The sequence below is a fragment of the Chaetura pelagica genome, unplaced genomic scaffold, assembly GCF_000747805.2.
Source record: "Chaetura pelagica isolate M959 unplaced genomic scaffold, ChaPel_1.0 scaffold101, whole genome shotgun sequence".
Classification (NCBI taxonomy): Eukaryota; Metazoa; Chordata; class Aves; order Apodiformes; family Apodidae; genus Chaetura; species Chaetura pelagica.
In genome coordinates this window covers 2,997,785-3,012,564 of record NW_009952564.1, presented here as the reverse complement: position 1 = coordinate 3,012,564, position 14,780 = coordinate 2,997,785, and the positions used below count along the sequence as shown (strand labels likewise).

The window sequence follows — 14,780 nt, the reverse complement described above, 5'->3', positions numbered from 1 at the left end:
GCTAACAGTTGGACTCGATGAGCTTGAAGGTCTTACCCAACAAAGGTGATCCTGTGCCTCCCAAAGTGAGGGTCCATGAAAAATAAGAGTGTTTCCAAGAAAATACAGCCTGCTTGAGCACAGCTTCTTAGTGCTTTACCTTGTAACACTAACCTTCTCTCAGGATTGGATTTCTGAGGTAATTTCCCAATTAAAAATAAACAAATACAACAACCTTCACTGTGTAGCATCATTACTGTCCCTAACATACATGATCAACAGAACATGAACCTTGAAGTGACAGCAACAACCTCTTTCAGTTAGGCAAATGAAGGAATGGTAGCAACAGCAGGCAAGTGTGATGGCTGGTGAATGGGAAACAGACTTCAACCTCGAGTTTCATATCTAATCGCAGGTGACAACACTCAGCCTCCTGGGTTGAACTCCAAGTGCTCTTCAGCATTTGTAGCAATCACACAGGAAGAGCTCTTGGAACATTTCTGGGCACACACAGGAGTTAGTGGTAATTGGGGAAAATATGCATGCATTTACCAAGGGTAAAATGGGGCTGATAAAATGATTGACTTTATAATCGAGTACACAGCATGCTTCATTCACCTCAGCTTCAGCAAGGTTTCCATATGGTTTCTGCAGCATTCTTCTACCCCAATTTGAAGATTATGGTCTGGATGGGTGAACAGCTAGGTGGCTAAAATTTTATTGGACTACTGAATTCAGAGAGTAGTGTCTAAGGGATTATTGTTTACCTGGATACCAGCAATAAATGGAGCACTGCAGGAGCCTACTTGTTTAAAGTCGTTATAAACGGCCTGAAGAAGGCAAGAAAGTGCACTCCTGTCAAATATGCAGATGACGGAAAATTAGTGGGTTTAGTTGATACACTTAAGGGTTGCCATTCAGAGGAACCAGGGCAAGCTGGAGGAATGGGCTGACAGGAACCTCATGAAATTCAACAAGGACAACTGCCAAAACCTGTATCTGGGTGTGAATAGCCCCTGCAATGACACAAGCTGGGGACTGACTGGTTGTGGAGCAGCTCTGCTGAAAAGGACCTGGGAATCCTTACATAGACAGAAGGCTGCACAGGTGAGCCAGGTGAGCCCTGGCAGCAAGGCAGGTCAACAGTGTCCTGGGCTGTGTGAACAGAGGCATGGCCAATAGACTGAGGGAAGTAACTGTCCCCTTTGTTCACTACTTTTTGCACTGCATTTACATACTGTGACCTTTTTTTTGGTCCCCCAATAAAAGGAAGACATCAATAAACCGGAACACGTCTGGTGGAGGATCATCAAGATTGTCAGAGTCTGGAGCCCTTGTCCTATGGGCAGTGTCAGAGGGAATGGAGTTTGTTCAGTCTGGAGAGAGCCTAATACGCTTAAAGAACTTGCAGATCTGAAAAATGCTAAGAAAAGACAAAGCAACAACATGAGCTCACAGCAATTCCTATTCTAAAGGATTAAAATTAGAGTAGTTACTGAAACAGGACTATACTCAAAGCATGTCTGAGTTTGACGTTAATTAAAAGCCAAGGCACAAGCCACCCCCACAAATTCAACCTGACAGACCAGAAACACCTTTATTAAGTGCAATTAATTTAGCAAAGGCTCCTGGAGAGAGGTTCTTATCTGAGCAGTGTACCAGTGCAGTGCTCTGCAAGTACTGATAAAGTATTTTCCCAGTTGGCTGTGATGAGAACATCAGAGTGTTACGGAAGCAAAAAACCTGTTCCCACTGCAGAAGAGAAGTGTAGAAGAGGAAAGTATGTGAGTGCTTAAGCTTTTTCTCTGTCCATTTGTTGGAGGTTCAGTATCAAAGTGGATTTCCCTAGGATGACACAGTCCTTCCTAGATTATACTACAGAGCCTGTGTTATGCACTAACTGTCCTAAAGTGTACCAGGCCAAGAACAGTAGTGCGGCTGCCCCATAGATACCACAAAGTATTATCAGTTCCTGCCATGTCACACCAGCCTTCGAGGCCCAGGAGACTGAAGACAGGGAATACAACTACAACCTGACATCTCGGCAGCTTGTTCTGCAGGGGTTTGCTGCACCCAAGGCTATAGTGCTGCCATCCGCCCCGCTCACTGCCCTGCATGGGTTTGTGGAAGCAAACACAGTTATCCAGAGAGGGCATTACTCAGTGAATTCCCATGAATTCATGCACTTCTGTTAGAGTATTTAATCAGAGCAAATCTGCATGAAGTTCACATGCAGCAGAACAACAACTCAGCAATATTAGTGTGCAGCAACAGAAGCAAACAGCAAAAGCATCACCAAGGATCTGCTCCTGCTTTGCCAAGTTGCACAGCATGTGCTACCAGACCCGGACCCACAGCCTTAGAGGCACCAGGAAATAACAATGAGGTTGATAGAGAGCAGCTGTCCTGGCCACCCATTTTATGGCACTGGCTGCAGTAGTTACAGTGCTGTCATGACAATGTGCAACCCACTGGTCCACATTCGGGGCAAGGCAAGGAGGGAGGGCAGCTCTGCAGGCATTACTCCATCCCACAGCATTGACTCAGCTGTGCAGCCCCTGACATCTAGAAGCAGGATTTTACTCTGCAAGTGAGGTAGTAACTGTGAGTACATGGTAAGTACTTACTGCCTGACAAGTCACTGGCTCCAGAATCAATGCAAGCTTGTGCACAATACACACCTGCTGAATGTGAATGCTCATAAGTGCTAAACGGATCATCCAGTACAGATCCAACACCACATTTTTGCCCTCACATTTATTTGCAAGTAACATTCAAATTAACAGGATCAGAATTTAATCCACTACAATCTGGAGAGGAAAACAATAAATCAGGAATATTTGCTTTCTAAAGTAACCTGGTCAATCCAGTTCATTCATTCCTTTTCATAAGTTAAAAAAAAATAAAATAAAATACAATCTATGTTCTAAAAAAAACAGTTTTAAAAATCACAAAAATTATGTGTGTCCCTGAAAACAGCTGCTGAGCAGGCAGGTATTACCAACTGCTAAGAATAATAACATTGACTGAATAGAGACAGACCTCAGCTTGATTCAAGAAAGACGGGATTGAAGCACTAAGAAGAAAACAGTCACACAAACACACATATTCCCTCAGCCACTCTGAACAATATCTGGAACAGACACCATTCAGCCTCTCCATCTTGATGGGAAATACAGCACACTGCTGGCAAGAACACAGGGCCTTTCCCAATTCATTCTCTAGTCCAGAGAAAGGGGTTCAAAACATGCTGAAGAAAGGCTTTTTTATTTTTTATTTTCAAAAATGAACCTCAAAGACATAGAGTCTAAACATCAGTAAGCTAGTTCAGCATGTAAAGAGAGAGTGTGATTCCTGTTGAGGCTAGAATACTGCATGTCTATAACAACAGCCATCATCACTGTCCAAATCACTGCAGATTTCTCCTTTTAGCAGGGGATTGCAAGTGAACTTGCAGAACGTTTGAGCTACAGTAGTTCTTTGTTATAAGGACTACTGTGGATCCTGTTTCTTACTTCTACAAAGTACTTTTCACACTACACCATGAAGTCCAAAAGCAGAGTTTATAAATGTAATATCAGTATTTAAAATTTGGCTGGCCAGTAACCCTCTTCAGTTTGCCAGAAGTAATTAGTTTACCTTCTTCACAAGATAAGTCACTACAAAAACGTTTCTGCCTTACATTTTCCATTTCACTATCTGAAGGATTCCTAATTGTGCAAACACATTATTTTAAAGACCAGGAAAGATATAATCAACTAAAAAATTACAGAAAAGTTATAAAAAAATTTCAAAGGAGACATCATGCCAAAGAACCATGATACGATCTTGAAACTGCCAAAGGATCAAACACCCAGTCCAGCCACCGATGACTGTGCAGAGCTACTCTGTTGTCTCTTCCACCTCCATCCTGCCTCTTCCTTCCTGAAAGGGGTGGGAAAGGTCCAGATGGCACCAAAATAAAACCTGATAGTAAACTGAGGAAGGACCAATTAGTCGCACTTGGAACATTTCCTAGCTTACACAATATTCCTGCCTATGTTTCCTCCAGATGAAGAGATGAGTAGCTCAACAAGGTAAGGCTGCTTCATCTAGCATAGTTGTGCACCCTAAGAAATATTGAGAGCTAAAAATACTGCCTGGAAAATGAAGTGGGAAATGTGATTTACTTCCAGGTTCTCTCAACAAGATCAGTTTCTCAGATATCATCTGAATTTATCCCAAACACTGGTGCGCATAGCTCCAGTTGGATATGCCACTTTTATCTTTCAAAAGAGAGAAAGTGTTTACAGCTCTTTGTAGATTTACTAAATACTACAAGATCTAGATCTAAGCTTAAAGTCTCACTCAGTTTCTTTTACATCTGCCCCCCAATGTGGGTCACCAACCTGAAAACATTTTAGCACACTGTGCTTACCTGCAGAAACATGACCTCTGTGCAAAAACAGCATCAAAACACATGTAATGGGCATTCCCAATAGAAGTGATTCTGTCAGAAGAGCCGCTATTCTTTTAATAATTCAATTGCACTTGACACCTGTGAGACCCCCATTTTGTGTCTGGCCACAGTTCCTTCATCCAAAGCACAAGTGTCTTCTTAATTCACTGTTCCATTTAAAACTTGGTATCTCGAGTGCCAGAAGCCCCTGCACACTGTAGGTAATTTATGTTTTCAATCCATTTCCCCTTTCCCTCTCACCTATCATCCTGCCCTTTAAGAAGTAGGATGTGACCTTCATGCACATGCACCCAACTTCTACCTAACCTGTTTCTGGAAACTTGTGAGGGTCACAGGTTTTGGCCTTCATGTGTTGCTAAATACCTGTATACTTCTTTCAAACAAACCAGGATGGGGATGTATTTACAAATACAGTCACCCCTCTCCCTGCTAGAAATATTTGGGAAACCTGCCTCCAGTTTTCCCTTCCCCTAAAAATCATTCATAAAGCATTCTCATGTCAGATCTGCAAAGGAATACACCTGGTATTAGACATAATTTTTCCACCTGTGACTCTCCATGTTCCTTTACCAAGGAGGAAGAGGCATTTATCTCATTTAATGAATGATGAAGACAAATACATTAAATCCATAGCAAGCTCAGTAATGACTACTACAGATAACTGTGGAAACTCTTCTCATTAACTTAACTGGTATGGGACCACCTTTTGGTACCTAATATTTTTTACGTGAGGAAAAGTTACACAATGAATAAAATCTCATCTGCTTCTTCACAAAAGCAAAACACTCCAGAAATTTTAACAAACTTAAGAAAAACCTTTTCAATATTACAATTTTGTGTAACAACTCAATTTTTGTAATAGTTTACTCAAGCCTCAAAAAGATTGGTCAACAAGTCTTCGTTAATTACATTACTTTTCTCAATATGAAAGCAACAAATTATATTTCCAGAAATACTGAGAAATTAATATAGGACAAGTATGATATCAGCACCTTTTTTTTTTTTTAACCACATTATGCACATTATGCAGGATCTGTGTTAGAAAAAGGGTCTCCCTCAGTCTAGCAGACAAAGGCACAATAGTTTCTAATGCCTGGCAAGTTCAGCTGAGCATATTTGCATTAGAAATAGTCTTTTTAAAACTATTCAAGATGGTAATTAACTGTTGGAACAACTTATTAAGGATGGCCAAGGCTTTCTCCATCACTGGAAGCTTTCCGCTAAAGCTACTGTTTATGAAGTAGTAATTACATTAATGGAATTTCTGTGGTTGTGTTTATGAGTAAATGAAAATGGATTATCTGAATGTATTTCTCCTCCAGACTGGGATATAAATCTCCAGAATCCATCATCCTCCTTTAAAGGCCAGTAAGCATATACTTATATTAATTTATCTTATATATTGAAAGGTCTTGCCAAACTAACTTTAAAAAGCATGTCCAGTTTTCATCTTTGCAGAATGAAGTCACTGAAAGCATGTACAATGCTGTAACAATTTGACAGGGGAGGAAAACAGTTCAGACGTAGAATTCATTCTGAAATGTTTCAAATAATTTTATTAAACAATCATGTTTTACATGTCATCAGACCTAACCCCTGAAGTGCAAAAAATGTTTCTGAGGTATTAAGACTGGATGAAAATAGGTACAGTATTGGTTGTTAGGGATACCACACTACAGCACAGTGGACTCTGAGAACAACAGGCCTTTATACAGCATTTGCAGGATCAGAGAAAACTGAGAACAAGTCTGTATTTGTCTTTAGAGCCAAAAAGCCCAGATCATTAGTCAGTTGCATCACATTGATGAAAACACAGACATGGTTAACACAGAATGATGATAAATATCAATGAGGTGTTTCTGGGCCAATATGTACAGTACATGAAAAATGACATTTAGCTGCTGTACGTGTGACCAAAATCCCAACTGTCTATCCAGTCCAGCTTAATATATGTTGTGTCTACAGTGGCCTCTCTAGTACCAGCATTTTTGTCTATTCTACATAGCTATGCCACTGCCCTCTGTTCCTATTCGAGGGCACCTGATCACTCACTCCAGGTAAGTCTGATGGTTATCAGAGTAACTATAGTCAACAGTAGGGTACTGCTTGAGGCCTGTTACCCTTCTAGCTGCCCTCTTCCCTTCATCCATGCAGTCAAGTCTAATCCATACAGAAAAGCTGCTGAAGAAATGAGTGCTGACGTACAACTCTTCCCATAGAAAGAAAAGCCTTATCATAGAACTTATCTTAGATGTGTAAGTGTCTAGATTAAAAGGTCTAGGGTTAAGAGTCTAGTGTTAAGGGTCTACTGTTACAGGTCTATGGTTAAGCATCAAGGGTAAATGATCTAGCTGATGTGGTGGTGTTAGGTCATAGGCTCGACTGGATGATCTCAAAGGTCTTTTCCAGCCCTGGCGATTCTGTAACTGCAAAACTCCTGGGGCAAAACTGGCCTTGACAAATTAGGACATTAATAAGAGTTTTACTCAACTGCCAAATTGTGCTTAAAAATTAATTTTGTATGTGGAAAGTCTGGGCACTACTTGTTTGTATTAGCTTGCCTCTTTAAGTCAGGGGAAAGAATACTTTTCCCCTTGGAGCAGTCACCAGGGTTAGAATTTGACTGCAGATTGCAGATGTGGCGATTCTGTGCAGTTAACTTTCTGCTGAATATTAGTTATATTTAAAGTTTTCACTGATTCTCAGTCAATGAAAAAAAAAGTTCTTTCTACCTCAAGAACTGCAGCATTGTTCCCTGGGACCAACTCCAATTTGCCCTAAACTATTTGACTCAAAGATACTCAGCCAAAATACGTCCTTTACATGATATCACCACAATTCAATGGAAGATATAATTCAATGGAAGATATATATTACTTTCAAATTAATAATTAGCAAAAGTCACTTATTCTAAGTTTCCTTGGGGTTATTTTTAGCCAACACAGACAAAAGCAAGTCTCTCCCGAGACACAATTGTTTTGTGGGGTTTTTTATAAATTATTTTTTAAAATACCCTGATCAAATAGAAGTGATCCTTATCTTAGTCAGTGTTTAAGGACTTATGGATGTTTCTGAATGTGTCAGGTTTTGTATAAGAATGACATACTAGGAAAGGTTCACCTTTAGCATCTTCAGCTTCTAGACCTTACTGGGAAGCTGGAGACAAGAGCTCTATTGTCAGCACACCCATGAGCATAATGTCATAGAGTCTGATCACAAAACACAATCAAGATTCTCATCAATTTCTAGGATTGTTACCAATATCACTGCTGCTTACCTACACAACATCTAGCAAATCTACAAATACAGAATAGCTGGAATAGAAGCTGGGTACAGCTGGGCTGTTGCCTTAAAATTGTTTTTTAATGGAATCACATTTCATGGACAAGAAAGGCAACCCCAAAGGAAAAGTGCAAATAAATCATCACTTTCAATTGAAAACTGGGTTTCGAATGCCACTCAAGACTGAACTGTCAGGCCAGTTTCTGTGCAGAAGAGTTAGGGAACATACAAAAAAGAAAATGCTTGTGATTCCTAGGACAACAACACCCGAAATCAGTGCACTGGTGACTGAGTTCAGCTGGAAAGGAGGTCCATCTGGATGAGCTGTAAAGAGAACAAAAATGCACAGATAAGATTTGGTTACAACCTCTCAGCAGTGTCAAATACTCCTGTATTTCCATTACAACACCCTATATACAGTATAATTACAATGAAGGGACTAAAACTGCTCTCCAGAATGAGCACCTGCATACTTGGATAAAGCTTATCTAAGTATACTTTGAAAATAGTTATTTGTTCTTTCAATATTCATCATGTGTGGGGATAAAGGCAGTAAGACAGTAAGAATACTAAGGCATAATTGCTGATATGCTAGTGACTAACCTTGACCTGTGCTATTTAAGGCAAGACTGTCATTGTCCAAGAACTATCAAGGCAGAGGTATAAGGATTTGTGGCCTAATTGACTTAATGAAATTATTTCTTCCCCAATATAATTACCCACATCTCAATTCAAAGTGTAAATAAATCATTAGCAAGCATATCTGGCACCAGACAGCTGAGCTATGGTTAAGTTCATCCGCATGCCTTCTCAGAAGGCTTCTTAATGTGTGTATCAATTCTCAGGTACAAGAGGTAGCATATTTGCTATTTAGTGTAGCTCAACAAGCTATTCATGGAACAATTCCTGGATACTAGAACACACACATTCAGCCATACCATCTTTTCCAGCAGAAGGGAAAAAAAAAACATTTGAGCTTTGGGTAGGTTCTACCCAAAGCACCAATGTAGTTTTGTCTAAGAGCTGTGTTTGCCAGTACTGGCCACGGAGAGTGAGGTGGAATGACAAAAGAACTTCTACATGAGAAACCAGACTGCTTCTCTTAGAAAGCAGCTAGCTGCCCTCAACATCATCAATCCCTCCCTCCTCAGCAAAGCTGTAAAAAGTCAGTTCTGTTGATGAGGTTGCCCTTCTCTTCTCAACACTGCACTGTGTTCCGACCTTACTTGTCTTCTCTCCACTACCGTAGTAATCCCAATTCACTTTATTTCTATGTTCTCCACTGGGACAGCAGCAGGCACAGGAACAGCTGCAGCTCTGAGGTGGAAAGAGAGGGCTGCTCCTTTTGTTGGATGGAAAAGAAAGGTAGCAGCCATTAACACAGCAAGCTGCATGCAGCAAATGGAGAAATTGCTTTTTATTATTTTAATGATATCTGAGGGTAGGAAGACACCAGGGAACAATGCATTACAGGGAGAACTTTGTTTCCATGCCAGGAAAGAAAGGTAGCTGCTTTTTATGTGGTCTAAGTTAAGAAAAGAATGGAACAACTATTATTAGAGTTCAGAGGACAGGATAGGTTGCTTGTGCCACTCGGTCCTATTATGAAAAAGTAAGAGGTGGAATAACCCAAAGGACTGCCTGGTTACCCGGACCATCCTTTCTTAGTTATTAGCTGCTCCTTGTTACAAGCAGAGAACAATATAGACAGGCTGAAACAAGTCCTCCATGTGCCCAAAGGAGAAGCACCCTAAAAATTAGAAGTTTTAGGGTGATCTTCCTTGCTGCCTACATCCTACATTGCCCTAACTGACCACAAGTTCTATGCCAGCTTCGCCATAAGATCTTTCTGTGGTTAAATGCCAGGAGAACAGGAACTGAAAGCAGACCTCTTCTGACTTTGAGCTGTAAACTGAGCTGGACTGCACCATAATAATAATTTTGCTGCTCTACTCCTGTGTGGCATGAGGATTTTACTATTTAAGTCAGATTGTGCATCTGGCAGTTGCAATGTTCCCTCACCCTCATATGTCATAGCAGCAGATTTTCATTTCAGTTTCATGAGAGGAATTAGAAGCTGCTGCATCAGTGGGGCTGGGTACACAAATTAAAATGAGCATTCCAGATTCACCAATTGCTTTCTTTATAGCATGTCAATATTGTCTCATTTAAATGACAAAAACAAGTGAAAAAAAATAATAAATGCCTCAGTGCGTAGAGCTCAATCAAAATGGTTTATCTCCTCAGTTCTATTCCACTCAGACCCTCTCTTGTATTTCTTGGAATTCTGATTAACTTACCAAGCTGCGAATTGTTGGTTGGCGTCTCATCTGTATAAAACAAAACCAGGATGTGTTATATTTTACAAATATCTCTACCTACCTCTTCCCCTCCTTGCAACACATAAACCAATAGTCCTAGCTTTATTTTCAAAGCACATCAGCTATACTTGCAACATTCACTAGCAGCTTTTAACGTCTGGTAGAATAAGGACAATATCATCAATTGCATGACATTGCTTAGTTTTTTTTTACTGTGAGCACACCAATATGAAGGTATTTGGCATTCTGTGTCAAACAAAACAAAAAAATGCAAACAAAATAAAAATCCCAATAAAAAAAAAACCCTCACAAAACCACCCTTTAATGAAAATAGGGCCAGTTCTACTTGGTCCCTCAATAAAAATGCAACCATAAGCACAGTATTATATGCAAGTCCCTTCATGGTTAATCATATTACAAGATCTTTATAGGAAAACAAATCAAACAAACCAAACAAAAAAAAAAAACCAACAAAAAAAAAAAGAAACAAAAAAACCAAAACCAAAACCACTACCTGAATTTTTTGAGGAAAAATGTATCAGTGACAATAAATTATTACTACAAAAATGCCCTTTCCCCAGGCTCACTTTTCTCTTGACAGTTACATAGTAGCATTATATTCAAGGAAATATTTGTATTTGGATTTAGTTTTTACTTACTTACCATTACCCCTCTCAGAAATACATTTCTTGTCACTGTTTTTGCTTTTTTTGTGCAACTTGTAAGCACAGCTCACGTAAACATTTGTTTTGAGCAGCTGTCTTCTAAGTTTAAGTGAGACATCCATCAAAAGCTACACAATTTCACCTTCAGAAGTAAGTACCTGCTTTGTTTCTATACACACAGACTAAAACATTTTCTTCTTTGTATGTCTCCTGTAATGACTTACTTTAGATTAACCAACAAGAATAAAGTTTCTCTGGAAAGAACAAAATGTTAGAAATAAGAGTTCAGAAATACTCAGGAGTAGGAGCATTATTCCTTCACAGCAGCACTACTCAGTTCCTACCAAGGTAACTGCATAAACAGCTCTGTTACCAGAGCAACTGGTGACTAGAGTAATAGGTGGCCCTGGCTAACTCAAGGTGCCTCTGCAGACACCGACAGTGCCAGGATAGATGCAGCACCAACTTGCACATCCATGCAGCTGCAGACCTCATACTGTGGATACGTACTATGATGAGTCAGCTGCAGCAGGTTTGATGGGCTTTGTACAAATGTACCTGTACTAAAGCTGGACTGGAGTTCGCCTTGAAAATAGCGCAGGTGCCTCCATACAGCACCACACCAGGGAAAGCCAGCACTGCACCCTGGCACTCCCCATCCAAAACCAGACAGTTCTCTTCAAGTTCTCTCATCACCTTCCCCCTCTTTTCTTTCCTTGACTATAGTATTCCTGAACTTCACATTTTTAAAACACTTACTTCCATAATGGGAAAGGTCAGTGGGAAGAAATCCTACTTCACTCTTTCTGCTCCAGAAAGAAAAGGGAAGTGCAAATCACATTGATTTGTTCAATGCCACTCAGGCAATTCATGGCAAAGTACTGAACTGAAGCCCATGGTTTTTTTCAGAGTACTTCCCATCAAGTCATCTTACTGTCAGCAGAAATGGCATGCTCAAAAAGCATGCTATGGAGATGCAGAAATATGTCTAATCTAAAAAGCTTTAGCCACATAACTCACGTAGAGCACACCTAAAAAATATTATTTTCCATCTCCATCCTTATTCATGCTTCCATTTTAAAAAAACCTCAATAGTTGTCAAGAAATTATAAAATCATTTATCCTGGAAAGACCTTTCCTTGAAATTATGCAGTATTTAAATGTAATTTATGAGGCTGATTTATTTTTTTTTTAAATTGTAAAAACAGCATTTCCAGCATGTGAATCATAAACTGTATTACCTAATAGGGGTTGCTCATATAACAAGCTTTTAGAGTTTCCATTCCTTGCCTACGGCAGCATTTCTCTGTTTGTCTGAGTAAATCTGTCATTCATTTCCCATAAGTACTCATGTATGCAACTTTGAAGCTAGTTATTTCCAATTTTTCTTGACTAATCAGAAAGCAGCAACTCAAATGGGACTATGCATAATGCAGAACAAAAATACTCATTTTTATTGCAGAAATGTTGCTTATAACAGAGAGTTTTTCTTCTAATTATAGCCTCTTACTAGATGGTTCCTTATTCTGGAGGGCCAGTTGTTCTTTTTGTATATGTGGACACATATTTGTACATAAAGAAGGATTTTGTTCTCAAGTGTTTCAACTGTTTTTTTCCTAGACAGGATTCAGTCTTGCTCTCAGCTTCCTAAATCTAAGACTGAATCAGTTGCTTAACTGCAACTACTTCTAAACATCTGTAAATGGAATCTCTTAAACTTTCTTCAATATTTTTTAATTATTATTTTGCCAGCAGCAGTCACAGATTTCAAAGATTTGAAAGAGTAGAATTTGGCCCATACTGTTTAGACTGCAACGTGTTAGTCCTGTTTCTTTCTGATAGCTGAAGGCTCAGCAGACCATGTGTTAATTTTTTACAACACTTAGATAAAAACCAACAGGTGAGGCTGGAATAAACAGTGAGCAGAAAGTGACAGTGAATATTAATTAGCTGTCCAAATTAAATTGAAACACTTAAATTCCATTATCATAAGTGAAATCTGACAAAACAAACCAAAAAAAAAAAAAAAGCCCTGGGAATGTGGGCTTTTATAATGGTCTCATATGCATAAAAGTATCCCACAGTGATTTTACTGGGGCAAGGAGGAAGCAGGAGTCAAACAGAAATATTATCTCAAAATTTCACTCAAAGACTACAACAGCAGGGAAAAAATATTCAAATTTATAAGGAATCCACCCTTTCTCCAAGTTACTGCAAACTTGTATTAAACTGCAAAACATTTCCCCAGGTTTCTGAAATTCCAGCCGTCCATAGGAAAAGTTTGCTCATTCCTACCACTCCTTGTAATGATGGGGCCAGCAGAGATTACAGCATTGCCAGAGGTGCTCTGAGGGCTCCAGGTTGTTCTCCCACCAGCGTCTCTTCTTTCTCTGTTACTGCAAATCTGAGCAGTTAATCAAAACAATCACAGTTTCAGAGTGGAATGGAATTATTGCCCTTCTGTGCTTCCTGCTCTAATGTAAACACTTTTATAAGTAATACTACAAGTTTTATTTTATTGCATTAAATTACTTTGCAATAAAAGCAGCTGTGATATTCCCTAGAAGTGTATCTTATAAATGCTTGGCTTCCTGTTGTATTTTGCCTCACTTCATTTACAGAACTACATTGCTGTTGTGTACAAGATCCATCTTATAGTATATTAAATTTTCAGTAGTTAATTCCCCAAAGCTTTGTTTACAGACAGTTTTCCCCAACAAATATTCTGCTTGACTAGAGTTAGAAAACATGCTAGACTCCCTAAAGCTAGCTCCCTAAGCTAAAGTTCACTCATTTTCCATGGAGTTCTAAATTAAAACAAATCTCCAGCACTCAATCACCTGGAATCCATCTTTAACATTTCTAACTTATCTACCTTAATCTTGGGTACTCAAGTATGCTTCAACCAAGAACATTTATTTAATTTCACCTTCTTTGAAATAACTTAAAAACCTCAGAACATAAATGCCCAATGGAAACAATTAATTATTTACAAGTGTAACATAAAAGTGTAAAATCATGTACAAAGTGTCAGAAGGTTACTGAACTGATAGTATTTAAAAATTCTAAACAGAAAGTCATTCAATAGGAAAAGATACTGCAGTTTGAAGAAATCAACTCAGAATATTCTGTGCTTATATGTTTATTTAAATGTTTCAGTTTCCAAAACCTATTTATTGTTCATGACACTCCTAAAATGAGATAATTTTTGAACATAATTGACTTCAAAACAGCAGTTTCCAAACTATAAGGGAGGTGATCATAAACTATAGGGGATGTAGTAAAAGTTAGGTTTTTTCACTATCAGCAACTCTTTCAAATTTTCCTTGTCAATATAGCTGCACTTACTATAGCTTTAAGTTTTTCATAAATTCTTTTCTAAGATATCCACTGTGATTGTGGACACTTTGTTCCTTAGATGCTATACTAAGAATATCAGCTCTGAAGTTGTCTCAGAGTTGTTACTTTTAAAAATTAAGGACCAAAAGGCTAAGAGATAATTTCTCATATGTTCAACAACCTGTGTTTTGCATGTCTACTATTTTTCTATATCTAGATGACAATATTAATTGCTCTGTTCTTCACTAGTTGTTTTATATTCCTTCAGACACAAAAAACATCCTTACTTCAGATGCTGTAAGTCACATTCATTTTGTGCTATCCACAGATCCAAAGCATTTGAATGCAGAATAACTCCTGTATGCATATTTTATATCCAGGTAAACAACAGCAAATTCCATCCACTGAAACTTACTGGCACAAGAAAGGGACAGTCATCTGCTCTGCACAGCTTTGTCACGCAGTGAAGGAAGACTGTAGACATCTTCTGGTTCTTGTGCTTCACAAAGCGGAACACCTCAAAGGAAAACCGGCCCATTTGGCTCTTGCCATTTTCAATTATAGTCGTCTGAGGGTCCTTGTCACAGCTAGTTTTTGTAGAGAAGATTAAAACTAGGATAAGCAGCTGCAAGACTAGCATTTCTAAGCTCTTAGCTGAAAATAAGATAACTTAAGCAGCAAGTTCAGTGTTTTAGCTCCTGGGAAAAAAAAAACACAGTGCCCTAATGTCTAACA

General features: G+C 38.9%; 1 protein-coding gene across 1 annotated transcript in view; it reads right to left on the bottom strand.

The window, feature by feature from the left end:
• Positions 1-7,868: 7,868 nt before the first annotated feature.
• Positions 7,869-14,780, bottom strand: part of ZPLD1 (zona pellucida-like domain containing 1) — a 21,582-nt gene continuing 14,670 nt past the window's right edge. Inside the window, exons 7-10 of the mRNA XM_009993355.1 lie at positions 14,461-14,632; positions 13,002-13,110; positions 10,021-10,050; positions 7,869-8,044 (exon numbers count right to left, since the gene is read on the bottom strand). Coding sequence (XP_009991657.1) covers positions 7,869-8,044; positions 10,021-10,050; positions 13,002-13,110; positions 14,461-14,632 — 487 coding nt within the window. The remainder of the gene's footprint in view (positions 8,045-10,020; positions 10,051-13,001; positions 13,111-14,460; positions 14,633-14,780) is intronic.